The sequence below is a fragment of the Saccostrea cucullata genome, unplaced genomic scaffold (genome assembly GCF_032062105.1).
Source record: "Saccostrea cucullata isolate Sc308-1 unplaced genomic scaffold, CSIRO_AGI_Scuc_v1 ctg382, whole genome shotgun sequence".
NCBI classification, from domain to species: Eukaryota; Metazoa; Mollusca; class Bivalvia; order Ostreida; family Ostreidae; genus Saccostrea; species Saccostrea cuccullata.
In genome coordinates, this window is record NW_026925758.1 from 261,833 (window position 1) to 289,505 (window position 27,673).

The window sequence follows — 27,673 nt, forward strand, 5'->3', positions numbered from 1 at the left end:
GAAAACTCCTAAAATGAATGTTGACCTCAAATCCGACTTGTCCTCATTATTTTTCAAGTGGGGGTGTCTCCATTTGAGTGAAAAATTCCTGAGAGGGATGTTTAACAACAAACAAACAATTAAATGACATAAAAACACAATATTGATTTGCGTTAAGAAATATGCAGGGGATTTTTTCCATCATAAATCTTCTTCTCAAGAACAGCAAGGGCATTATTGTCCCTTGTTTGGGGGGAAAGGGAGGGAACATTATGCACTTATTTAATGACTACGAGGTAAACAGTCAAACTGTTGTCCCAAGGTAGTGGGGGAGACCTGGGAAACTGTTGCCCAAGGCCGAAGGCCAAGGGCAACAGTTTCCCAGGTCTCCCCCACGTACTACTGAGGGACAACAGTTTGACTGTTTCACCGAGTAGTCATTGAATAAGTGTTTTATTACCTAACCTACTATATAATTAATTAAATTGGAATAAAAACACACAAACAATCAATAAAAAGTTTTCACAATTGTTTATTCACATACTTGTCTATTAATTAGCTGAATACATAATATAAAGACTAAATTAATATTTTTATTTTAAAGTAATACTTAATAAATTTATTGTTTGTGTGTTTTGTTTAAATTTAATTCATTATAGAGCAGGTAAATAGTGATGTCGTGATCATCAAAACGCTTGAATATCACAATGACGCTTTAACCAGTCAACAGTTCATTCTGTGGACCGGTCAACAGTTCACTGTTAAAAACATAAAGTAAACCGTGAAACAGTTCAAAATGCCTAATTATAATTTAGATAGTAAGTTAGGTAATAATAAATCTTATTTGTCTGTCAGTCTGGCCATCTTTGACAGTATGTGCATCTGTCACAATAAATTTAAGGAGGAATGCCACACCAAATTTTTATTTTATAGACCTGTGAGTCAACCTTTTTAAACAATGGTTTCAGCATTGAAAGGCCGACATTAGCTCTCAATTATTTTATATGAATTTTTTTGTATTATTTCAAAGAAAATGAAAAAAATTATTTCCATCAAAATAAGATGCTTTCTTGTAAAATTTTTGCTGTAAATCAATGCATCACATTAATATCTAATAAAATATGTGTAGAAAAGCCGTATATATATTAAATTTTTTAAAATAAAAAAATATTTATGAAAATAAAACACGTAATTTGTGAATATTTTTCAAATTTGTGGTTAAAATTTTCTTAAACCCAGTCACAACTGGGGAGAACATGTTCATTAATTATATTTATAAAAGAAATTGAAACGAAATGGCCAAATTTTAGAGAAATTATTTTTTTTTAATTTTGGCCGATCCCGATCAAAATTAAACCGATCCCAACCATAATTGTATATTTATTGGAAATGAATACATTTCCCCAAGAACAATAGTCTGATTAAGTGTAATAAGGATTAAAACATTAATGAACATGACAATAAAATAAATTTCTTCATTGTAAATACAGTAAATTAGCATTTAAATTAATTTTGTATTAATTTTGATCGGGATCAGTTTAATTTTGATCGGGTTAGGTCCAAATATAAAAAAAATTAATTTCTCTAACATTTCTCAATTTCGTTTCAATTTCTTTTAAAAATATGATTGACAAACATGTTGTCCTCAGTTGTGACTAGTTTTATAGTGATTTTAACCATAGGTTTAAAAAATATTCACAAATAATGTGTTTTATTTTCATAAATATTTTTTTATTAAAAAAATTAAAAAGTCTAATAATCCTTTCTTTACATATTTTATTAGATATTAATATGATACATTCATTTACAGCAAACTTTTAATTCAAAAACATCTTAGTTGAATTTAATTAATTTTTTTCATTTTCTTTGAAAAAATACAAAAAAATTCATATAAAATGATTAAGAGCTAATATCGACCTTTCAATGCTAAAACCCTTGTTTTAAAAGGAAGACTCAAAGATCTATAAAATAAAAAGTTGGTGTGGCATTCTACCTTAACCTTGATCATAACTTTTGAATAATATGAGATAGGGCTTTAAATTTATATTTCACATGTACATTACCACAAAACTTTCTAAATGTACTATGATTTTTTAACCCAAGTGAGACCTTGACCTCAAAATTTTACCTATTTTCCAAAAAATAACATTTTAAATTAATCATTTTGAAAGAGAAAAGATATGGCATTTAAATTATACATGTATATTACATGTGAAAAGACTTTTCTAAATATATCATGACTTTTGACTTTCTGATCTTGACGTAGAAGTTTAACCTACTTTTCAAAAATATTATATTATATATTTATATATATATAACTTTTGATTGAAAAGAGATGGGTCTTTCATATTTGACATGTACTTTACCTGCAACAAAATATTTCGAGCATGCGATGATTTCCCCCCTTTGACCTAATTTTCATAAAGTGACATATGATAGGGATGCATATTTGATACACAATCTGCCATAAATTATGGCATCCCATTCACTTAAACACAGAAAGCAAAGGACCACAATTCTTTGAATTTGCATGTATAATCTTGATATGGAAACATCCTCATATAATGTATATTCAAGTTTTTTATGCTACGCCATGATTAGGAATACATGTATCAGTTTTTGTCATGTCCGTCCTCCACCCTTCCATCTGTCTTTCCATCGAGCTCAAAGAAATTACTTTCTAGATATTTTATCAAAGTTCATATGCTGATGCATATACTGATGTAAACTATCCAACTGTGGCAATATTTTTTATTTGATAGATCCCGGGCATATATTGTTTTTGTCCTGTCTGTTTGTCTGTTTATCTGTTTGTCTGTTGTCAACTTTAACTTTGGCCATAACTTTTGAACAATAAGAGATAGAGACTTCATATTTGGTATGCATACTCCACTATTAAAGTCCTTTCAAATGACATCAAGGTCAATGACCTTGTGACCTTGACTGTGACCTATATGCTAAAAATAGCTTTTTCCACTGTTTATCATAACTTTTTAACCATAAAAGATAGGGACTTGATATTTGGTATGCATACTCCTCTAATAAAGCCCTTTCAGTTGACAACAAGGTCAATGATCTTGTGACCTTGACTGTGACTTATATGCTAAAAAAAGCTTTTTACACTTTTTGCCATAACTTTTGAACCATAGGAGATAGGAACCTCATATTTGGGATGCATACTCCACTGATTAAGTTCTTTCCGATGACACTATGGTCAATGACCTTGTGACCTTGACCGTGACCTAGATGCTAAAAATAGCTTTTTACACTTTTTGCCATAACTTTTTTACCATAGGAGATAGGAACTTCATATTTGGGATGCATACTCCACTGATTAAATTCTTTCAAATGACACCATGGTCAATGACCTTGACTGTGACCTATATGCTAAAAATAGCTTTTTACACTTTTGGCCATAACTTTTAAACCATAGTAGATAGGGACTTCATATTTGGGATGCATACTCCACTGATTAAGTTCTTTCAAATGACACCACGGCCAGTGACCTTGTGACCTTGACTGTGACCAATATGCTAAAAATAGATTTTTTGAACTTTGTTTCCGCCGGGCGCATAGTGTTTCACAAACACATCTTGTTTACCTTTACTTTCCTTTGACCTTTACTTAACTTTTCTTAAAATTAGTGTTTAGCTTTATTTTAGAGAAACCATAATGATTAAAGTTGTGTAATGAAACTTCACATGATGATACATACTGATGTAAGCAATTAAAGCTTTACAATGCTTCACTCTTTTTTACCTTGACATTTCCTGTGATCTTGACCTCACTGTCTTAGACTAGATCAGTTTTGAATAAACAGTTCAAGATATATTAATCAAACTTCATATGCTAATACATACTGATGAGAGCTATTATTGCATTAACTTATTTTGACCTTGAATTTTCTTTTGACCTTGACCTCACTTTTTAAAATATGTGTTTATCTAAGTTTCAAATAAACCATTAATTATATTTTTATCAAAATTCATTTGATAATAGTAAATTCACACTGATGTAAGCTTTTCAGCTAGAACAACATTTTGACCACAACCTTTCCTTTGACTTCTCTTTTCTTAAAACAAAGTGTTAAGCTCACTTTTATTAAATCATTAAAGATATTTTTATCAAATATAATAAGCTAATATGTATTAGTGAGAGCTATTCAGCTGCATCAAAACTTCATCTTGCACATTCCTGTGACCTTGACCTCCCTCCTCTTTAATATGTATTTTGCTTAGTTTTTAAGAAATAATTTAAGACATTTTTATGTTTAACATGCACTTATACATAATTTGATGAGAATTTATTATCTATATCCAATTTATTTATATTTTAGTTTCAATTCTGAAAAAAAACTGTTTAAGATATTTTCATCAAATTTTATACACAAATACAAATGTTAGTCTTTAGTTTTTAGCTCACCTGAGCTGAAGGCTCAAGTGAGCTTTTCTGATCATATTTTGTCGGGCGTCCCTCTGTCTGTCTAGCTGTCTGTAAACTTTTCACATTTTCGACTACATCTCAAGAACCACTGGGCCATTTCAACCAAACTTGCCACAAAGCATCCTTGGGTGAAGGGGATTCAAGTTTTTTCAAATGAAGGGCCATGCCCTCATTCAAAAGAGATAATTGGGAATTAATGAAAATTTGGTGGCATGTTTTAAAAATCTTCTTCTCAAGAACCACTATGCCAGGAAAGATGAAACTTATGGGTTAACATCCTCAGGTAGTGAATATTCAAATGTGTTCAAATCATGACCCCCGGGGGTAGGGCAGGGCCAAAATGGCCGACTAAAGTTTTATATAGAAATATATTGGAAAATTCTTTAAAAATCTTCTTCTCAAGAACCACTGTGCCAGGAAAGATGAAACTTATGGAGTAACATCCTCAGATAGTGTAGATTCAAGTTTGTTCAAATCATGACCCCCGGGGGTAGGGCAGGGCCAAAATGGCTGATCAAAGTTTTACATAGAAATATATGGGAAAATTCTTTAAAAATCTTCTTCTCAAGAATGACAAAGCCATAATTCATCAAATTTATATGGAAGCATCCTCAGGTAGTGAAGATTCAAGTTTGTTCAAATCATGACCCTGGAGGTAGGGCAGGGCCAAAAAGGCCAACCAAAGTTTTACATAGAAATTTATGGGAAAATTCTTTAAAAATCTTCTTCTCAAGAATGACAAATCCATAATTCATCATATTTATATGGAAGCATCTTCAGGTAGTGTAGATTCAAAAATTTGTACAAATCATGACCCCAGGGGGTAGGGCGGGGCCAAAATGGCCGACCAAAGTTTTACATAGAAATATATGGAAAATTCTTTGAAGAAAAGCAAATCCATGATTGATCATGGGATTACTTTTGGATTTTAACTTTTCAATTATAAACCAATTTCTACTTTTTCTTAGCTTCAGTACTCAGGTGAGCGATGTGGCCCATGGGCCTCTTGTTTAATGTACCATTAGTAATACACATCTGGCGGGACATTCATGTCCTATAGACATATTTCTAGTTTTTCAAATCATCACCTCAGGCTAGGGTCAGGCCACAATTAGGGATCAAAGTTTTATTTAGGAATAAAAGGAAACACATCTTTAAAGTTCTTCTTTTCAGGAACACCAAGAGCATGATTAATATGGAAATATTCTCAAGAGGTGTAGATTCAAGTTCGTACAAATCATGACCACCAGGGTTAGGGAGGTGCCATATTATTCCAGCCCCTTTTTGCCATCCATATGAAAATTCAAATTTTGAAACCATTTTACACATACACAAAACAAACCAATCATTTTCTAAATGATCATGGTTTAAAGCTATTGCAGCATAAGATATTAGGGAAGTTCTTGAAAGCAGGATGATTAAACATGTCAAATATATGTAAAAAAAAAAAATATATAAAAATTCTACCTCGATTTGATCCCCATCCCCCCCACCCCCCGGGCAAAATGAAAATTCCGAAACCTTACTGCACATCTACATGACACCACCAACCATCTCTTAAAATATGATAAGGCTACTGAGTAAAATGTAGAAGGAGTTCAGAGAAGAAGGGGCTTTTTGTATAAAAAAAAAACGTCATTTTTCGACCCCCATTTGATCCCCGGGGCAAAATCAAAATTCCGAAACCTTACTGCACATCTACATGACACCACCAACCATCTCTCAAAAGATGATTAGGCTGCTGAGTAAAATATAGAAGAAGTTCAGAGAAGAAGGGTTTTTTTGTATAAAAAACGTCATTTTTCGACCCCCATTTGATCCCCTGGGGCAAAATCAAAATTCCGAAAGCTTACTGCACATCTACATGACACCACCAACCATCTCTCAAAAGATGATTAGGCTGCTGAGTAAAATGTAGAAGGAGTTCAGGGAAGAAGGGGCTTTTTGTATAAAAAACATCATTTTTCGACCCCCATTTGACCCCCCGGGGCAAAATCAAAATTCCAAAACCTTACTGCACATCTACATGACACCACCAACCATCTCTCAAAAGATGATTAGGCTGCTGAGTAAAATGTAGAAGGAGTTCAGGGAAGAAGGGGCTTTTTGTATAAAAAACGTCATTTTTCGACCCCCATTTGATCCCCCGGGGCAAAATTAAAATTCCGAAAGCTTACTGCACATCTACATGACACCACCAACCATCTCTCAAAAGATGATTAGGCTGCTGAGTAAAACGGACGGACGGACGGACGGACGGACGGACGGACATGAGTAACAACAATATACCCGAACTTTCTTTCGAAAGTGCGGGTATAAAAACATGAACTACCTGGTATCTTGTGATATTTAATATTGTTTTTCCTTGTTAAAATTTTGCGTTTTTAACCGCAAAAATAAAGGGCATCTATTATTTGAATCTTCCCTACAGAAACACGAGAACTTTGTGAGACAGATGAAGATTCTGGGGGATGATATGAGAATCGTGTCTTACGATATCCTTGGACACTTTCATTTATGGCGGGCGGATGAAGGCACGACTTTGATGACGTTTGACAGACAAGCATCTACCTTCATATTATCAACAGATTGTCAGTTACTCATCACTGCTAGGGGAGATAACTGGTGCGACAAGTTAAAATATAGAAATCTATTATTTTAAATATTAATGGTTTAATTATTTAGTATAATCTATTATTTTAAATATTAATGGTTTAATTATTTAGTATAATCTATTATTTTAAATATTAATGGTTTAATTATCTAGTAGAATTGTAGTTAAGTTTCAGATGTGTTGGTATAGAAAATTTAAAAGATACAGCCTTGATTTTATTTCGCGACACGCACACGAGTATCCTTTATATTTACTTTGCTTGCATAGGCATCGAGATCGTTTGAATATTGTGACCTTTAGTTTACATTTAATTACTATTTGTTTGCAAAACTGCCTGTTTGCGAAAATGTAAAAATCGGGGATATTTTAATAAGTATCTTTTACATTATTTTTAACAATATATAAAATTTTTAACTTACTTTTTATCGTTTTATAATACAAAAAAGTGGGGAAAAAAATACCTCGCGAAAATAAGATGCCGCTTAGACAGTTTTTTTAACAGCTGTTTTGAAGGCCAAATGTGCGATGACGTCCCTTTCTCGCTATGCTTTTATTTAAAGAAAACGAAATTTTATGATTGTGATTTTATGTTAGATTGTTTGCCTTTATAAAATAAAACGAATCATACAATGAATAACCAATTTGCAATCCAATAACCTTCCCCACACTTATTTTCATGCCATAAAGAGCATGTGGTTTTTGCTATGTCCCCTCATAAAAAGTCCAACCTTGCCTTGCTTTTAAGTAGGACTGGTAGTTAGCTGCAATTTGTATTCGCTTCATGATTTAATAAACATATTCCATTATGCTGCAGCTAAATTTGCATGCATTACACTCTGATTGGAGAAACATTTTTTGTGCAAATCAGAGTAGAACATTCATATTGGCGTTAAAAAATGAAGATTGGTTTCAGTGGTTTATCATTATTGTTAAATGCCGAGTCGGCAATATTTCTTCCATGTTTAGGCGAAGATTGGCTTCGAACAAAAGATTAGAGTTGGGTATTGCGAGTGAAAACCATATTGCGATATATTGCAATATTTTAGTTTGAATATTGCAATATATTGCAATATATTGTAGATTAATTATCATTAATAAACTTGTGCAGAAAGTTTAAAATGCTGTGAAGTTCAAAGACTATTTGAATTTTTCTATAAAATTTAAAGGGGGCGGGGGATAAGACATTAATCACACACATAAGTAATAACTTTCTATCAAAAACCAGGTAAAAAATAAAAACAAAATGTACTCATTTGGTGTATTTTCAAATTGAAAAAAAAAAGTTTATGCATAGTATATTCTTTATATGTTTTTTTTTCGGGGTGGGTGGGGGGGTTGTTTTATTGAAATAGCATAAAATGTAACTTAATGATTAAAACAGAAACTGTGACCTATGTGGTTTTTGTCTATGACCTAATTTCACATTATGACACATACGATCAGGAACAGCATTGGCCTTTTTTCTATTGTTTTAATATACATGCTCCTGGTAAAGCATGAATGTGTTTAAAATGGCATGAAACTTGTTAAAAAATAATAAAAAGCAACACTGTATCAAGTGAAAACATGGATGGCCATTTATTTGTAATCATTCTCTATATCCAGAGTTGTCTTCCGCTACGCTCACAACACCTCTGTCAACGCTCGTTGTACAAGATTCTTGTACAAATTTTAAAAAGCGAAGATTCGAAATTTAAATGATATTTAATTATTGTAAATATTGATAAAGATGATAATTCATTATTTATTTTAAATCTATAATAACTCAAAACGACTTATTTTCAAAGATTTTAGGGAACTATTTTGCGGAGTAAAAATCAAAATCTTAATCAAAAAATCCCTTTAAGATGTAACAAATTAAAATAAATCATGTTTTCCGATAAGAAATATAGTTACACACAATTATAAATACAACTTTTAATCAAAAACAATTTTTCCAAGAAACTTGTATAACAAGCGTTGACAGAGGTGTATGTGGGAGAGAAGCGGGAACGACAACTGGGGAGAAGCGGGAACGACAACTCTGGATAGAGAATGATTTGTAATATGTATCTTGAACTTAACATTCATCGTCGATCGTGTAGATTCCATGAGATTTTGAGAACCACAATACACATGGTATACACTCTGTAGAAATGTTTTATATATTTTCTTTCTTAATAATTTTATTTAAAAGTCTTTTTATTAATTATTAATTTTATTTTAAAGTAAGATATTTAAAATTGCGACAGTGAATGAAAAGCTTCACCCTCTCTCTCTCTCTTTTCTCTCTATCTGCCTCTGAAAGCTGACGAAGTATTTTTTTTACTAGATTGAAAAGGCCTGGGGAAGTTACAAGTATTATTTCAGCGGTTTCTACAATAAAGGAGGTTTTTATATATTTTTTATAGATATCGTGAAATACCGGTATCTGATTTTCATATCGCGATATATTATCGTGGTGGATAATACCGCAATATACCGATATACCGGTAATATTGCACAGCCCTACAAAAGATTGTTTTGAACAAGACTTTAAAGATAATTTTCAATTGTTGTTTGGCTTGAAATAGGATCCATGAATGCTTGCTTTTGTCAATCAGAGTAAAGATGTACCTTTTTTTTTTTATTATACGTATCATGCAATTTTAACTTAATCCTGCAATTTCTTGTATTAAATGGTACCGGGTATGGTACGTGTAACTATGACGCGTTTCAGTATATGCATTCAGTGAAGCAAAATTAAATTAAAGATTAACTTGTTTAGTGTCTACTAAAACATATGTTGTCTTTTTCAGCGTTTTAGGCGAAAAAGGAGTTTTGCAAACTACTTCATCGATCAAATGAACATAATGAAGCAATTTCTATATTTTTGGTAAACTAAAATAGCATACCGGTATATGAAGCGAGAGAACAAAGAAACTCAACCCTGATGTCCATAACCTTTTCTTTAATGTGTACTGTTAATTAAGCAATCTTAAGTTGTGATTGTCTTCTTGGTACTCACAGTGCACGAGTTTGGAAAACTGACACAGGAACGTTGGTTACTGGTGTCAGTCATACAGAAAAGATCACGTGCCTCTGTTGTGATAAAAAAGACCGATTCCTGGTAACTGGTTCTGAAGACAAATCGTGTAAGGTCTGGGACCTGACCACGGGAAAACTTACCCAGGTAATATCACAAATCACGCTGGTCAAATCACTGCTCCCTTCTGATCACATCAAAAACTCACCAAGGTAGAATCACATCTTACAAAGGAAACGGCTTTGACTTGATTCCTAAACTCAATTTTTTTCTGATGGTTACATAGCAAAGTATTTGTTTCCCACATACTATAGTAATCGTATCTATAGACATGCTGAAATCATAGCATGTCATTTTGAAGAGAAAATATAAAGCAAGTTCCGATTTTTACTGTAATAACTTTGACCGACTCTATGATACGTTTTGTTCACATTTCTAGGTTTTAGTAGAACACAGTACTAGTGTTGTCAGAGTTGCTATTAACAGCGGTGGAAGCGCCGTTATTTCAGGAGCCAGCGATGGGTGTATCATGGTATGGGAGGTATCCAGTGGGGAGTATCGCCATAAACTCAATTGTCACACAATGTGCATAACAGCCTTAAATTTTCTTTCCAACGAGCATTTTGTAATATCATGTAAGTTATAAACACTTTGCTATATATTGCCTTAGTCTCATATTATCAGATGATTTCCTGGCATTAAACGCTTTGCAAAATTCTGAATTCGTTTCTTACCGATCGCATGCACTTCTTATTCGGCGAATTCTTTTAAGGTTTGGAAAGTTTTATCCGGTGGTCAATTTTGACCTTTATCTCAAAAGAGTAAACTGACTTAATACCGCTGAAAGTTCTGTAGCCATGTGCGTTTGTATGCATTTAAGTGTAGAACTTATAAGCTTTTCTTCCATTTGACAAGTTTGCTATATTGCGACACGTTAGCGGTCAACTTTTGTCATATACATGTATGATCAATAACAATCCTTGGAGCGTACAAGACTTTCTCTAAACAACAATCTCAACCATTCTGTTTGAAAACTTTTGCGTTCCTTTTACGTGGCACTCGTTCATAACTCAGACAGTGAAGTCGGTTATTTGACTGTGTACTGCTTGCATGGTTAATATGTGTATTGAATGCACGTGGTTATTATGCGTTTTTAAGATCGCTTTCTCTCGTCGTTTTTCATCCGTATTGTCTGGTGAATTGTGACTGAGGCTTTTCGATTGATGACGAGGGGTATTTAATTTGTTTTAGTAGTATCCAAACATCACTGAAAACTTTTGTTTTCAAGCTTTAGCGATAAATTTTTTATATACTAAATGTGTATTTGTTTTATGTGTCTCTAGCATCTAAGGATGGAACCATCAGGTTGTGGGACGTACTTTTGGGTCTCCACGTGACTATGATTGACATGCACCACCCTGTTATTAACCATGTAATGTCAGACGACTGCTGTAAGATTGTTGTCCACCTAGAGAACAGTAAACATGTGCCTCTTCTGTGTCTCCATAACTCTCCTGAACCGTCCAATTCGCTCAATTCTCAGCCACATTTCAGCTACACGGATAGAAACGAAGGTAACTGAGTTCAATTTCCTTTTTCTTCAGATTCTTTTCTGTTCTTTATACAAGTTTGTGAATCAACTTTTGATCGAGATAGACGGAGATTTAAAGGTATTAGTACAAAAGAATTGTTTAATTAATTTTGAAGATTTTAAGGTTTCTGGCATGACTAATCACCTGCTCCTAGTTCGGTTATAAAATCATACATATCAAAATTGACAATATATTTCTACTGTTGTGCAATGATCTTGAATAAACTATGCCTAACAGAATTTTTTCTTTCGCTATAGATATAAGTCCCGTTTTACCTATACATCCAAAGATTTCATCATGTGACAGATATTCCATTGTGTATCCCATTCCTCAAAGACCGGAACCACGTGATTCGGGACCTTCACCTCTACCAGAAATAATTCAAGTATGTTTGTATAGAATCCACTTTATCTTAACTTATTTGAGTGAACATAGATGTTAATGATCTAACTCATACACATAAATTCATTTAATATTTGATCCTCCATTTTATATTTAAGCTTTCACCGATCAGAGCGCCACAGAAGACTGTCTTTAAGAAGACGATTCGGCCTCGTGTCAGAATCAACATAAACAGAGAGAAAAGGAGGAGAACTCCCCGTTCTCAGGAATCAGTCCTTTGTAACATCATCTGATTATAAAACAACTCAAGTGCTGCTCAAACAATATTGAATCAATTTAAGTGAATATAAAGTACCTTGCAATGTACATTTTTATCTTTGGCATGCCAAGGTTTTTCTCTCCGTTACGCTCTCACAAAACCCTTTCTATACTGAAGCTTGAACGAAACGAAAACGAAAAACTGTTTTAATCATGTATGTGTTTTTAATCTTTTTATAATAAAGTTTCACATTTTTATATCATATTTTTGTATTTATATCATTCTTTGTCTTCTTTCCTTAGACTTTTTGACAAAGCCAATAAGTCGTTGTGTGTGAAGTTGGATTCGTTACGGTCATAGTACTTCCTGAACGCCTTTGCAAGATACTTTGAATAAAACCATGGCTCTGCGAACCATTCATCGTACACTCCGTATTTGCCCTCTGCATCAAAGCGCCTTGGCGCAGGGCATCCATAATGGTCTATATTAGCTATATGCAAAATAGGAGATTCATTTCGGGCGCGAGCCTCTTGTATTTCATGAATTTTTCGACATATAAAACAGTCAAATCCACTCATGTGCGAGTAAAACTTTTTAGGCGTCTTTTGAATTGCACTAAAATCTCCCCATTCTCTATACTGCATGTGAGATTTTAAGTTTTGGTTGTCAATGGAATTGGAATACTTGAATTTCAAGTATTCGTTATATTTTTCATCATTTTCGTCAAGCTCCTTTAAGAATTTGGCTAGGTGTTCAGCACTTTTAAAGTCTGTTACTAAAATTGCAGATTTATTGGAAGGAAGATAATCCTGAAATGAATGATAAGTTATACTAAATGATATCAATCCATATCTTCAACGTTTTGTTCCACTATGAATGATAAAAAATCAATTGTAATTGTTTAAAAGTTCCAAATCTATTGACTTATGACCAACCAGAACATGTACACCTTACCTTAACCTTAGGTGAACCGAATATAATCGGCAAAGATCCCAGTCTTAGCGGGCGCCATAATTTTTCTGTCATGTAGTCGTCACAAACAGCATTTTCCATGGCTAAAGTAAATTTGTATTTTGCTGCTAGCTTGAAGAAGTCATCGTGGTGCATACCAGTCATGCTTTTACCAAAATCAAATCTAATGCTAGAGAATAAAAAAATAAATGTATATAGAAACATAACTACCCGGGTAAGTTATTGTAATGGCTTCAATAAAATTAAAATATAAAAAAAATGTGTAAATATCCTACGAAATTTTTTTTTTCAATTATAATATTTGGCTTTTAAAATAAATGATTATCTTTTCATTTCTTAAAAGTGAAAGAAAGCGTTATGGCCCTTGATTTGGAGGATTTTGAATTTACTGACTGTTCTGGAAGGTCTTTATTGTGTAGACACTTTCCGTAGGAATCCACGGGGATGTACTTCTGGAGGAGTTTAACATACTCGTCTCTGTCTGAGGGGGCCCCACAGTCACTCTGAACGTACAGCATGGGGGCCAAATCCTCTGTCCTCCTCAGCTCAGACTTAGTTCTAGTGTCCACAACAAAGGTTGTATCCTGATGATTAGGAAACGAAATGTCCAAAATATCAATAAGAGCAAGGTTTGTTTGCTATCAAGGTCATTATAATGGCCCTGTATCATCAACTTTTCTATCTGTTTTCTGTCTCAATTAAAAAAATTATCGAACTTGGTACATGAACTTGAACAAGTTGGGAGATGTATACACCATATGTAGGTAATAAGAATACCCACCTATGAGTATTCAACAGTAGGAAGATACAGGTATAGTACCGTACTTACCAATAAGCAACTAAGATTTGGAAGAAACGTATACTAAGAAAAGAAAGAAACATGTACTGATAGAGTACTTACTAATAAGTGTTTAGAATTTAAAGAGTACTCACCAGTAGGTAATCCAGATTAGGAAGCGACTGAGTGGGGAGAGGGTAATCGGACTGCCTTTTGAAGGTTGATGTGTAGTTAAACAGAGTCATTATTTCCTCGTGGGAGAACATGAAGTCGTTGTTTTTAGGAGATTCCTCGTGTTTCAGAGCCCAGATGATGTCTGGATTACGGGGTAGTGGCATATCCGCTAACTCTAGTGAGGTTCCGTAAAATACGATGGCCTTTGTGGATATAATAAATGGTTTCAGGTCTGTATTGATAAAGAAGTCGGTCTTCTGATTAAATATTGTAAACTTGAATTTCTTTTTAAACAAGATTTTATTTTAAAAACACATTTATTTATAATCTTAACTATATGTTGCACAAATATTTGCATTGTTTCACAACTTTATTTGATGGGTATCTTTCAATGTAAAACCTTAACAGATAAATAAATAAACAGGGGATACTTGCTCCTTCTAGGCACCTGATTCTATCTCTGGATTTCCAGGGGTCGGTATGTTATTCCCTCTTCTCGGATTTATATTGCTTATAGATTTGTTTATATCAATCACTGCTGTTATCTTCACCTTTATAGTTCCTTCAGAAGAAGGTCAACTCACCTTAACATCCCTATGAGATTTTAGAGTCCTGTCCACGCTGACTCGACATTTTATCTCTCCACACGTAATATTCTCATCTGTTTTCCCGCCGTATGCTGTCCACCACAGGATGGTAGGATGGAGGTTTGTAATGTTATCAATGCCATTTTTAAAACCAGATTGATGGAGATTCCTTTCTACCAGATACAAGTTGTTGTTTGAGTTTATTCCTATAAAACATTAGTTTTATCCTTATTTTACCTTATTATACGACACATACCAATGAAATTTCTTGAAGCTTGTGAGAAAAAGAAAATAAAGAAAACTCGCACCGTAGAGCAAAATAAGAAGAAGAAACACGAGACCTATTGGGTACAAGTATTTACGATGACATCGATATTTCTTCAGTTTCCTACAAAGAAACAAAAAATTAAATGTTAATCTGCATTATTTCATTAATAGATAAGAGGTTCTAGAGAAAAATGATAAAGAACCTTACCTAAGGATGGCTGGCAATAGACTTTTATGCTGCAATTCTAAAATGTCAAAGTTGTGAAATCTATAAGTTAAAAACCTTAAAGATTAAGCTTTTTTTATTATTATTAACACAAATTCTGTAAATCTGTGTAATCAGAAAATATATAACTATAGTAATTCAAGCAATCATCTAAGATTACTTGTAAAAGTTATTTTTTCCAAAATTCTATTGCCTCTAGCATAGACCTAAAGTGAAGGTCTGTACCTCTTGATAATAATACAACTCACGATCCTTTGTAAAGGATAAAAACATAAACATACCTGCTGTGCTGAAGTAATCACCTTGTTCCTTTGAGATTTGATCGTTACGTGTATGTAAGCCATGTCCTCTTCTCATTTACAAATTAAAGCTCAATAAATATAACAAAGAACATATCAATTATAACAGACCTAACAAATCATATTATAGGTAATCCCACTATCGGCGTGAAGTGAAGGAATTGATTGTTTGCCACAGAAGATGCACTGCTTATAAATTATGCATGTATACTATACTCTTGTTGAGTAGCATCCCAAGGTTGAAATTCGCCCTCTGATTTTAATTCCAATAAGAACATGTTTTTTTTTTCTTTTCAAAAGTGAAAATAATTTTAATTAAACGACTTTCAAAATGAAATGAAGGTAAACCCTTCAGTGGGATTCTTTTCTTCAAGAAATAGAGATGATACTTTATATTTAGACGCCAACAACGTGTTGCATTGATTGTTTTGCCTAGACTTGGCCATAGTAAAGGTGGGTCAATAAATCCTTTTCTTTAGGTCAATAGCATGAGGAACAGATGTGATATATTCATTATGGTTAGATCAATTACTGGCCAAATAAGTCAGAATGCTTTAAAGAATTCAACCATTGGCATATGACATTGGTTATACTTAAAGCAAAGGATATACAAATATTAATTAAGTTTCATGCAATGCCTTTAATGTTTACTGTTATAATGCCTTACCTGTGATCTTTGTAGCTACGTTTGCTAATTTACATTTGACGATATTGGTCTTATTTTACCTGAGGTCTTCAGTCTGAAGATAACACGTGGTCATTCCCATTGATAAAAATGTTGAATTGACAACCTGGGAATGCCTTGACATCTGTTATACTAGATACTGTATACCAGTTGTAACTGTATTAAGTTATTCATATTTGAAAGTTAAAATTTCTTATTGATACAGGAATTTCTACATAGAATGTGAAGATATATCAGTGCTTTCCATTCAAAAGGGCAACTTCCAAAAAGAATTTACTTCCGTGATTTGCAAAAGTTAAAATATATTGATACTGAGTTCTTTGATTTATTTTCTTTCTTTGTAAATGGTCTTAAGGGAAATTATTCAAAATTGATAACAATATCTCGACTGTTTATGTGGAGTACGGTCCGTGTAACACTTAACAATTCAAATTTCTAAAACGATTTAGAGTTTTAGAATGTTAATATAATAGTTCAAATTTCTAAATTTCAAAAACTCAAACCGATTTCGTATATTGGAGTTTAATATTTTATTTCAAAAACCTAAATTTTCAAATTTCCAAACAGGTTTTAAAATTTGTAGGTTTTTAGATTTTTACCTTAAACATTCAAAATTCAAATATCCAAAAACAAATTTTAAACTTCTGAGTTTTTAGTCTACCGTTTATTTAATAAGTTTACGCTTAACAATTTAAATTTCAGTACAGTTTGACGATTTTTGATATTTCAAAATTACTTCAAACTTTTAAATTTCAACTTTCGAAACGTTTTACATTTTTTGAAATTTAGAATTTTGATTTAAACATTCAAATTTCAAATAACCAAAACACTTGGAGTTTTTAGATATTTACTTCAAATATCCAAAATATCAAGTTCCAAACCTGGTTTGAATTTTGAAACTATTACAAAAACACTGTTGGTTAAGAAAAAGAGCTTTAAGATAGTTAGAATATTGAGCGGATATTCAAAATTCAAATCGGGTTTGGAAACTTGGTATTTTGGATTGTTAAAGTAAAATTCTAAAACTCAAAGTGTTCAGTTTATTTGAAATTAGCTTATTTGAAGCAAACTTTCAAATTTCTAAAAATCTAAAAGGCTTCAAAGTTGGATTTTAGAAGTTTGAAGCTGATTTCAAATAATCAAAAGACGAAAAATATTACTGAACTATAGATTGTTAAATGTAAACTTTCTGAACAAACAGTAGACTAAAAACTCAAACGTTTAGATTACAAAAATTGTTTTTGGAAATTTGAATTTTGATTTTTTAAGGTTAAAATCTAAAATATTAAAATTTTAAAACCTGTTTGGAAATTTCACATTTTAGATTTTTGCACAAAAATATTAAATTTCAATATACCAAATCATTTTGAGTTTTTGAAAAAAATTTGAACTAATATATTAACATTATAAAACTCAAAATCCTTGTAGAAATTTGAATTGTTAAGTGTTACACGGACCGGAGTACAGTTGTGCTGGTAGTTTGTGGAGATTTTAGGTGTTGTATTACTCGTCAATTATTTTCTTGGGCATTCCCGGTATCAACTTTTAAAAAATAATGTCATATGAATATATGTATACATGTACAAGCATTTATATATATAAATGTGTAAATTATTACACTTAAAATCCAATAAAATGAGATATATTTAAAGTTTCATTTAAAGCCTGCCCTTCTTTGTCCCCACACATACGCTGTATTGCTGGATGTATTTCAAAACTCTGGAAAATCCTTGCATTAAAGAGACTTTTCTGCAAGTAGGAGAAAGATACAAAATCCACCATCATCACAAACGAATCAGGATTTTCGAGTTTGGCAATTAATTAATTAATTAATTAATTAAATCTGTGCTTGTCGAATTTTTGGGAAGCTGTTCCCCTCTTCCAAAATAAAAAAAAAATTGATAGAGGCCTGTCAAATGGCGTATAAAAACGTCTTTTCATTTTGTGTTATAAGGCCTTTTTAAATTATATCAATACAAATTAACCCTTCAAGGGGTGGGGGTTCTTATATATCGATCAATCAAAATAATATTTTTTACAACAAATTATTTTCAAATGAAATAGGTGATTCCAATAAACAGTGATCGATCTCGAAAAAAAATCTATAATTAAACCGATACAAAACTCCTTTAGAGTCCAGAGATGGGATCAGGTACCTAATAGGACTAAGCATCCTGTTGATTGGTCACACTCTCCGTGAGCCCTGTGTATTGATCAGATATGTGTAGTTCATTTCAGTATTTAAACAAACGCCTAACAAGTCATGCAAAAATACTACCGAATACTTACTTCTCCTCTCCGTGCCCCGGAGGACGCATGAGGCCGTTCAACAAAGTACGCTACTCACGGCTGTCACTGTCAACAACCCTTCCCTCCTTCCAACTGTTCCAGCCCAGTTCTTCTCTGTCCATTTCAACAGAGCGTCGCCAGGTGTTCTGTGGGCGTCCTCTTCGTCTCTTTCCCTCAGGGGCCCATGTGCGTGGGCTCTCTTCCCTTCGGAGGATTTGGCCTATCCATCTCCACCTCTTTCCTTTGATGGTCCTTGATAGAGGTATGGATTTCAATCTTTCATACAGTTCTTGGTTAGTTATCTTTTCAGGCCAGTGTATTTTTAAGATCCTCCAACGGCATTTTCAATGGAACGTCTCAAATTTTTCGTCGTCTTTTTCTGTTGTTCTCCATAGTTCAGGTCAATACAGCTACACAGACAGAACATTTGTATTCAAGATCTTAAGTTTGTTCTTTGTGCTTTATTGTGCTGACTTCCATACTTTGGCAAGCGATGCAAAGGCGGTCCTGGCTAAGCCTAGCCTTCTCCATATATCTGCTTCAGTTCCTCCGGTCTTATCCATTGTGGCACCCAGGAAGAGAAATTTGTCGACTTCTTCTATTTCTTTATCATTTATCCTGATGACATCCGTCGTCTTTCCATTAACTCTCATGCTTTTTGTTTTCTCAACATTAATTTTTAGGCCGGTATATTCCGCAACATCATGTAATCTGCTGGTCTTTTCTTGCATGTTACTGTGTTTGTTGGAAATAAATGCAAGGTCGTCTGCATAATTCAGGTCTTCAAATGTGGACATAAATTTCCAGCGTATGCCTCTCTTCTTATTGTTGGTATTTCTCATTATCCAGTCGACCACAATGATAAACAGGAACCCAGACATAACACAACCTTGTCTCACTCTTCTCTGTACCTTGAACCAGTCTGCTGTTCTTCTATTCTCTATTAAACAACTAGAACTTCCATTGTATAATTTCTTGATGATGTCTTCATATACGTCAGGAATTCCACACTGCCTTAGTACATGTATGTCCCACAGTTTCTCTCTTATTATGCTGTCAAAGGCTGGTTTTTTTTTAAAGTTTATGAAACTTATGTACCGTGGGGCTTGTCACTCTATAGATTGTTCTAAAATATTTCTTAGAAGATAAATCTGTTCTGATGTTCCGCTTCCTCTTCGATATGCAGCTTATTCTGCAGGGACGTAGCATCCGGGGGGGCCAGGGGGGGGGCTAACTGGCCCCCACTTTTTGGCCAACATTACCTTTCCTATAGGAAATTTTCGCTGAAAGAAAGGTTGTCAAATCCCCCCCCCCACTTTTTACCACAGTATAGTGTTATCAAGGAATAGTTGGAAAAAAATTGGAAGTGAAAGTTATTTGGCTTTGAAAAAGTTGGCCACTAACCCCCCCCCCCCCCCCCCCTACAAAATAGGATTTTCGACTTTGGGCGACATTTAACTTTTGCATTTTTTTTTTTTTTTTTTTTCAACTTTTTCAGGTAAGTAAAAAATTTTTTTCTCTGGTTGGCCCCCCCCCCCCCACTTTCATAAACGATGCTACGTGCCTGTTCTGGTCTTGCAAAATACTTTAGATGGCACTGATTGTAGTGATATTACTCTATAGTTCTCACATATTGTCAAATCCCCTTTCGTGGGTATTTGATAATGAGAAATCTCTTCCAGTCTGTTGGTATTTCCTGCTCACTGATGATTCTGTTGAATAAAATTTGTCTGATATTGAATATGATACGCTCTCTTTTAGTAGTTCGGCATTGATGATATCTATGCCGGGACTCTTTCCATTCTTCATTTTTGGATTGCTTTTTCGACCTCCTCTCTTATTACTGTTTTGTCAGTTTCATCAATTCTGTTCTCTTGGATGGTGCATCCTTTAGGTTATTCTGTTGTTTCTGTTGGGACATTAAGGACCTTTTAAAAATGTTCTTTCCATCACTCTAATATTTTTCCATCCTCAATGATTCGTTCACCATTCTTGACCTTATGCTACTTGGCTTGTTTCTTTTTCCCCACAAAGCTGCTTGGTAAGTCGGTTAACTTCGCTCAGACCGTTTGTATTTGCTGCATTCTCTGCTTGGTTAGCTATATTTTCCAGATTTTTCCTTTTTCATTGATTGTGTTTTCATCATCAGTCAGTTGCTTGAACCTATTTCTTAATTCAAGTTGGAATCTTTTGCTTACTCTTGGATCTTGCAGCTTATTGACATCATATATCTTCCTGTTGCTTTCCTTTGGCTTTTATTAAGTTTCTGCAGAGCTTCATCTTTACTTTAGCCAGTACTAGATGTTGATCTGAATTGGCGTCTGCACAATGCATAACCGTTACGCCACATACTGATTTTTCTGTATCTGCCATTCACCATGACATGGCCAATTTTGTTCTTAACTCTTCCATTAGGTGACTCCCATGTAAGCTTGTGTATGTCAATGTGCTTAAAGAGTGTTCCGCATATAATTAAATTATTAAGAGTACACATTTCTGCTAACCTCATGCCGTTTTCATTCATAGTCCCAATGCCCTCTGGTCCCATGACTCTTTCCCATCCTTCATTCGACTTTCCAACTTTTGCATTTGCATCATTACCATCAGTATGTCATGCTTTGGCATTTTTGCAATTTCACAAGCTGTTCATAGATGGTTTCTTTATCCGCTTCGACTGCTTCGTTTGTTGGGCTGTATAATTGTATTATTGTTAGCTTAGCAAAGCGGGAGAAAAAGTGTGCGCTGATAATTCTGTCATAACAAGACTCCATTCCATCACGCTTTTTCGGCTTTTCATGCTAAGTATTTAGTCCTACTCCTCTATGATGTTCTTCAGCTCCGGAGTACAAGATGGTCTCTCCAGAGGTTTTCTTTAGTTAATCAAAGCCCGTCCGTCTTTCTTCGTTCAGTCCCATTATGTCCAACTCATATCTGTTAAACTCTCTTGCGATGTTAGCTGTTTTCCAATCTAGAACATTTTCTTACGTTCCAACATCCGATCTTGTTGACGTTTTTAGGTGTCGTTATAGATGACATCTGCGTTCCTTTCAAGCTATTAGGGTCCTCTCGGCTTTTCCTAATTGCCGCCATTCTCTCGATTTCCAATGAATGTAATCCTCATCTGGAATCTTGCATGTCGCGCTTGCCCTTCCTTCCGTGGTACTAATTGTTGTAACAGTTTCCGTAATCAATTGTTTTTTATGGAAGGGGGTGATTAGCCTCAAATCCAACCTCCAAGTTTATGTCTTCGGGCCAGCATAATAGTTGCTAACGGTCTCCTACTAAATCCGGATTGTAGTCAGAGTTTTCTCCCTTAGATGAGTTGCCGACTAAGGCTTTCGAGCCTCATCTTCCCCTGCACCCTTGCGAAGTTAGCCTGGGGCCAAATGGTGCCCAGTTTCCGTCTGCTTCCACGTGGAGGCATCGCATAGGACTTGTTGAGGGGAGGATATGTACTGGCGGGGGGAAACTTAGAAATTGCTTCCTTTTCGCAATACTGCTAGCCAGCAGTGCGGGCTGAAAGCGAGAGGTGACAAGCACACCAACACCAATACCAACACACTAGATGCATCACACAACATCTAGCAGACACTAACGAATGATGGCTTATATTTTGCTTACAAAGTCATTCATACCGACCCTATACTATTTTTAATTTTTTTCAAACATTAAATTCCTTCTGACAAAGTGTCTGAATATCTTTCTTTCCATATGAAGCCCAAAGTCTTGCATAATCTAGAGACAGAATTCATAACAGAAATGAGTTTAAGTGTTCTGCCGCCAATCAGTTTCAAAGACCGGGTCAGGGCTCCCTACATTTAAGACTTTTTAAGATTGTTGTTTTACGATCTTCATTTTTAATTATATTAACATCACAAGTTATGACGTTTCCAGTGGGACTATTGTTGTGTATCTGTATGTATACTGGGTCATCGAGAAGAGCAAGTAAGACACTTGAGAGGATTTTTTATATGTCTATAGACTATGGAACTGAATTGAATTGTACCTATCTCTAATTCATTTGAAGATACTAGGTACAATTGATTTGAAGATAGGTACAATTGATTTGAGGATAGGTACGATTGATTTGAAGATAGGTACAATTATTTGAAGATAGGACGTACAGTACAAATATTTGAATATATGTTAATTAATTGGCGTTCCATATTGACTCTGTAAGATTTGTTTATTATTAAAAAGTATGGAAGCAACGGTTTTGATTATCTGTAGGAAATGCAGAGTGTAGTTTTTTACTTTGATATATGCATGGTGGAATTAAAGACTGAAGTTTGAAGAATCTAACGTTAGCTTCTTCAAATATGTCAAGGGTACCTGTATTTTTTAAATCTGTGATTAAATAAAAAAGATGATCATTCGTAGTTTCATACTGAAAATTTTTGATAACAACTTTACAACTTAGAGGGAGGCACAGGCCTCGCCGCCTTGCCTGTCAGAGAACCTTTCATGCTCAGCAAATATGAACTAGTTTTACACACACCATTAAACTGGTCCTTCTCCAGGGTGACCAGATTAATCGGTGACTGACGATTTTTCTCCAATCTTTCCATCATCAAATGAGATAATACTTGGAGAATGCGCGTTAAAAATGCATTTAAATTGTTTATATTGTGTTTTGTCCTCATATTTTTTGCTATTTTTATTGCGATGATGCTGTACGGCGGAGAGGTAATTACAAATTCACGCCTAGTTGATCAACTTTCACTTTCACACGTCACAAAACCTTTCCCGAATTTGCTCATGTAATGTTTACTTATAGATTGTATAAGGTTTGTACTCTTCTGTGAGGCCTTGGGTGAATGAAAGTTTCAAGAATTGCCAATTTTTTGCGTTAAATAGTGAAAGTAAATTACAAGTCATTGACATATAGGTTAGCGGAAGATTTTATGTTGACATTAAAGCGAGATTTAATATTTTAACTGTTTGATATTATTCTTAAAATGAAAAAAATCTGGTCTATACAATATTCTGTGATCTATATTATTGAACACAAGAGACCCTCTTTCAATCTACAGTGAGGAATGTTTTTGTCTGTGTTAGTTAAGGTGTCCCTGTTTTTATTTTTTCAGAATTATGATGGAGATAACCATGTCTTTCAACCACATTATGATGGTAAGGTGTTTAATCTAATCGTTCTAATGAACATATCCTATGCTTCACAGACTTCAAGAGGCTTTTAGTATTTCAGAATTATTACATAAATAGATATACACACAAAATTGAGAAATATACAGATATGATAATGTATACCGGTATTTGTAGACCCAGAAGATTTAAATCCAGATGAGGAGAAAAAGAAATCAGAGGAGAAAATAACGGAGCCAATCATTCTTTGGTGGACTCCATTTACTGGGGAACCTGGAAGGTACAAGAAGTGTGGAAATGTTAAGTGTTACTTCACAGTTAACAGGCACTACAGGAATAACCCACAGACAAAAGTAGGTTGGCAATCTTTCTAGAACATCTATGAATAATCACTTTCTGCCTTCCAAATTGCATGCAGTTTCCTGAAATGACAGCTGTTCTCTGCTCAGTCTCTTGCTTAAGAAAAAAAAGTTGCCCTGATTATGTGGGTTAAGAAAAAACTGTCATAGTTCTGTTAATAGTTAAGGTCAGATGTAAAAATGGGGGAAAAAACTAAATGAGAAAATATGTTTTAATGGTGGTTGAGTCTATAGTCTTTGTTTACCAGCATTTGACAGACTTCAGAACCTGATTTTCATTTGATCAAGCATAATTTATTACCGGTTCCTTTGATGTTTACAGAAAAATTCAGGAAATGATTGTTTTAAATGAATCTTAACCCCACCCTGTTTAAATAACATCTTCAAATTTGATGATTGGAATAGATGCATTAAAATATTTTTCAGGTGTTCATGTTTTATGGAACAGACTTTAAATACTTTGACTTACCACTGCCAAGGAAACCCCACCATGAATGGGCCCTCCTTCATGAGGAATCTCCCAAAAATAACTTCTTGTTCTCCTTTGAGGAGGTTATGACCTTGTTCAATCACACCTGCACATTTAGGAGAGAGTCGGACTACCCAATCACCACCCAGTATATAGACAGTGTTGCCTGGTTGTTCAGCTCCATGTTTCTTCTGTCTGCCAAAGAGAAGACAGAACAATCCAGGGCTCTACACCTGGCCCCGATGATCTATGCACACAGTGACTGTGGTACACCCTCTGACAGGGATGGCTTTGTATATAAACTGATGAACCACATCAAGATTGATTCTTATGGCTCCTGTCTACATAACAAAAAATTACCTGATCAGTAAGTCATTGTTTAACATATCTTGTGTACATGTATTTCCTGTTTGTTCTAGCAAACAGTATAGATATAGAAAGGTAAAAATGAATTCTTCTTAATTTACCAAATCTTTAATGCTACTGTGTGGTTATGCTAGTTGGCATTCCTCTCTTTGAAAATGGACATGCTCTTTTATCCCTTTCCTTCCTGAAAGTTATAATCAGGATCTCCCTATTGTCATGTTGTAAATTTTGAATTTACTGTGTGGCAGTAAATACAAAATTTACAGCATGACAACTTCACTTATTTATTCTTCATTTTGATTTGTTTACCAGTCTGAGGGATCCATTAAAAGGAATGTTTCATGATGATTTCTACAAACTTATTGCTAAGTATAAATTTGCCGCTGCGATGGAGAATGGTATTTGTAATGACTACGTGACAGAGAAGTTGTGGCGGCCATTGTTTGTGGGAACTATTCCTATTGTCATTGGTTCACCACGGATCAAGGTAAGGTTTTCTTCAATATATTTATTTTTCAAAACTAATTACACAGAGCCTTTCATTAACTTGCTTTTAATACAGAATTCTTTTATATACATTTTTATTGGGGAATTCATAAAAAAAGTTGAATTTCAATTTTTGAAAAACTTGGAGTAAAGGTGTAATATCAGCAAAATAAAACTGTTGTACAGTAAAATGTACAGTTTTGGATGGATAAAAGTGATCTATTGTTATATTATTTTAATGATTTGGAAGGACTTGACAGCACATTAAAATCAATAGGTACACTGCTCTAGTCAACATCTGCTGTCAATTTACACACAAGTTAATCATATCATGTTACTTCTAAACAGGATTTGCTTCCCTCCAATAAATCTGCCATTATTGTGGATGACTTTGATTCGATAGAGGATCTGGCTAAATACCTTAAATTCTTAGATGAAAATGATGAGGAATATGACAAATATATGGAATGGAAGAAAACAGGAATAAAAAATCAGTATTTATTAAAAATTCTTAAAGAGAGAGAGTGGGCCATTAATGATTACACCAGCAACGATGCAATAAACTTCATTGATGGATTTGAGTGTTTTGTCTGTAAAAGAATACATGAAAATATACAACGTGAGAAAAAAGGCAAAGAAAAATTAAAATTTCAAGCAACTGTTGATCATTATGGCTGTCCAGCTCCATCAAAGTTCGATGACAATGGTAAAAGGACTTTGAAAAATGATGACTGGGGTTATGAATACCTCAACAGTAAATATTATGCAAAAGCATTAAGGTTTCATTTAGATATGAATAAAACTATAGATCGTAGTAGTATAGCCAGCACTGCAAATCGATTCAGAGCAGCAGGGGATCTTAGATGACAATAACTGTACAATATCATCTTTGTCTTTTTATTTATATTTGGTTCCTTCTTTTTGGATGTATTTTAAATCAAAGAAAAATTATCAAAGATTTGCTCAAATATTTTTTAGGTATTTCAGAAACTTTTATAATTTGCTGTACAAAACTTTTAGTTTTTATGTACAAAGAAACGTATATTGGCTGTATAGAACTTTTTGTCCTCCATGTATAATAAGAACATGTACACACATTATATATTTATACTTTTGATCTGAGATCAGATTTCTATAGATATGTAATTTATTTTTTTTCTTGTTTAAAATGTTTACATATATATCCAAAAACTGTTATTCATTTATAGCATTTATTTCTGCAAAAAGTACATGTAGGATGTTACATTCCTAAAATATTAACAACTTTTTGTATTATCCTTATCTGTTTGAAAGCAATATTTTTGTGCATTGTACAATATTTGGCTTCTGCCTTTTTAGCTCACCTGAGCCGAAGGCTCAAGTGAGCTTTTCTGATCAAAATTTGTCCGTCGTTGTCGTCGTCGTCGTCGTTGTAAACTTTTCACATTTTCATCTTCTTCTCAAGAACCACTGGGCCAATTTCAACCAAACTTGCTACAAAGTATCCTTGGGTAAAGGGGATTCAAGTTTGTTCAAATGAGGGGTAACGCCCTTTACCAAGGGGAGATAATTATGAATTAGAGAAAAATTAATGGTGTTTTTTAAAAATCTTCTCAAGAACCACTGGGCCAGGAAAGATGAAACTCATGTTGAATCATCCTCAGGTAGTGTAGATTCAAGTTTGTTCAAATCATGACCCCCGGGGGAAGGGTGGGGCCAATATGGCTGATCAAAGTTTTACATAGGAGTATATAGGAAAAATCTTTAAAAATCATCTTCTAAAGAACCACTGGGCCAGGAAAGATGAAACTCATGTGGAATCATCCTCAGGTAGTGTAGATTCAAGTTGTTCCAAATCATGTCCCCTGGGGGTAGGGTGGGGCCAATATGGCCGATCAAAGTTTTACATAGAAGTATATAGGAAAAATCTTTAAAAATCTTCTTCTCAAGAACCAATAGGCCAGGAAAGATGAAAGTCAGGTGGAATCATCCTCAGGTAGTGTAGATTCAAGTTTGTTCAAATCATGACCCCCGGGGTAGGGCGGGGCCACAATAGGGAATCCAGGTTTAACATAGGAATATATAGGAAAAATCTTTAATAATCTTCTTCTAAAGATGCATAGAAACAGGAAAGATGAAACTCATGTGGAATCATCCTCAGGTAGTGTTGATTCAAGTGGGTTCAAATCATGACCCTTGGGAGTAGGGTGGGGCGAATATGGCTGATTAAAGTTTTACATAGGAATATATAGGGAAACCTTTTAAAATCTTCTTTTCAAGTACTTCAAAGCCATGATTAGTAATATTTATATATATCATCCTAAGGTAATGTAGATTCTAGTTCGTTCAAATCATGATCCCCTGGGGGGTATAAATTAAAGCCCCCCCCCCCCCCCCACCT

The 27,673-nt window shown here is 34.1% G+C and overlaps 3 protein-coding genes across 3 annotated transcripts in view; 2 read left to right on the forward strand and 1 right to left on the reverse strand.

Moving 5' to 3' along the window:
* The window catches only part of LOC134269755 (protein qui-1-like), a 39,856-nt gene extending 27,359 nt beyond the window's left edge, over window positions 1-12,497 (forward strand). Inside the window, exons 20-25 of the mRNA XM_062751961.1 lie at window positions 6,854-7,047; window positions 10,025-10,187; window positions 10,480-10,675; window positions 11,384-11,614; window positions 11,890-12,017; window positions 12,133-12,497. Coding sequence (XP_062607945.1) covers window positions 6,854-7,047; window positions 10,025-10,187; window positions 10,480-10,675; window positions 11,384-11,614; window positions 11,890-12,017; window positions 12,133-12,267 — 1,047 coding nt within the window. The 3' untranslated portion in view covers window positions 12,268-12,497. The remainder of the gene's footprint in view (window positions 1-6,853; window positions 7,048-10,024; window positions 10,188-10,479; window positions 10,676-11,383; window positions 11,615-11,889; window positions 12,018-12,132) is intronic.
* On the reverse strand, window positions 12,436-16,273 carry LOC134269753 (alpha-(1,3)-fucosyltransferase 10-like). Its single transcript, XM_062751959.1, has 9 exons — window positions 16,204-16,273; window positions 15,519-15,607; window positions 15,220-15,256; window positions 15,053-15,132; window positions 14,742-14,950; window positions 14,139-14,360; window positions 13,599-13,789; window positions 13,188-13,374; window positions 12,436-13,042 (listed from the first exon to the last, which is right to left on the reverse strand). Exons 2-9 carry the CDS (start codon window positions 15,592-15,594, stop codon window positions 12,512-12,514), a joined length of 1,533 nt encoding a protein of 510 aa, XP_062607943.1. The 5' UTR covers window positions 15,595-15,607; window positions 16,204-16,273; the 3' UTR covers window positions 12,436-12,511.
* Window positions 16,274-23,031: 6,758 nt separating this feature from the next.
* LOC134269756 (alpha-(1,3)-fucosyltransferase 10-like) lies at window positions 23,032-27,651 on the forward strand. Its single transcript, XM_062751962.1, has 6 exons — window positions 23,032-23,196; window positions 23,598-23,640; window positions 23,791-23,966; window positions 24,399-24,808; window positions 25,120-25,294; window positions 25,642-27,651. Exons 1-6 carry the CDS (start codon window positions 23,104-23,106, stop codon window positions 26,158-26,160), a joined length of 1,416 nt encoding a protein of 471 aa, XP_062607946.1. The 5' UTR covers window positions 23,032-23,103; the 3' UTR covers window positions 26,161-27,651.
* Window positions 27,652-27,673: the final 22 nt, after the last annotated feature.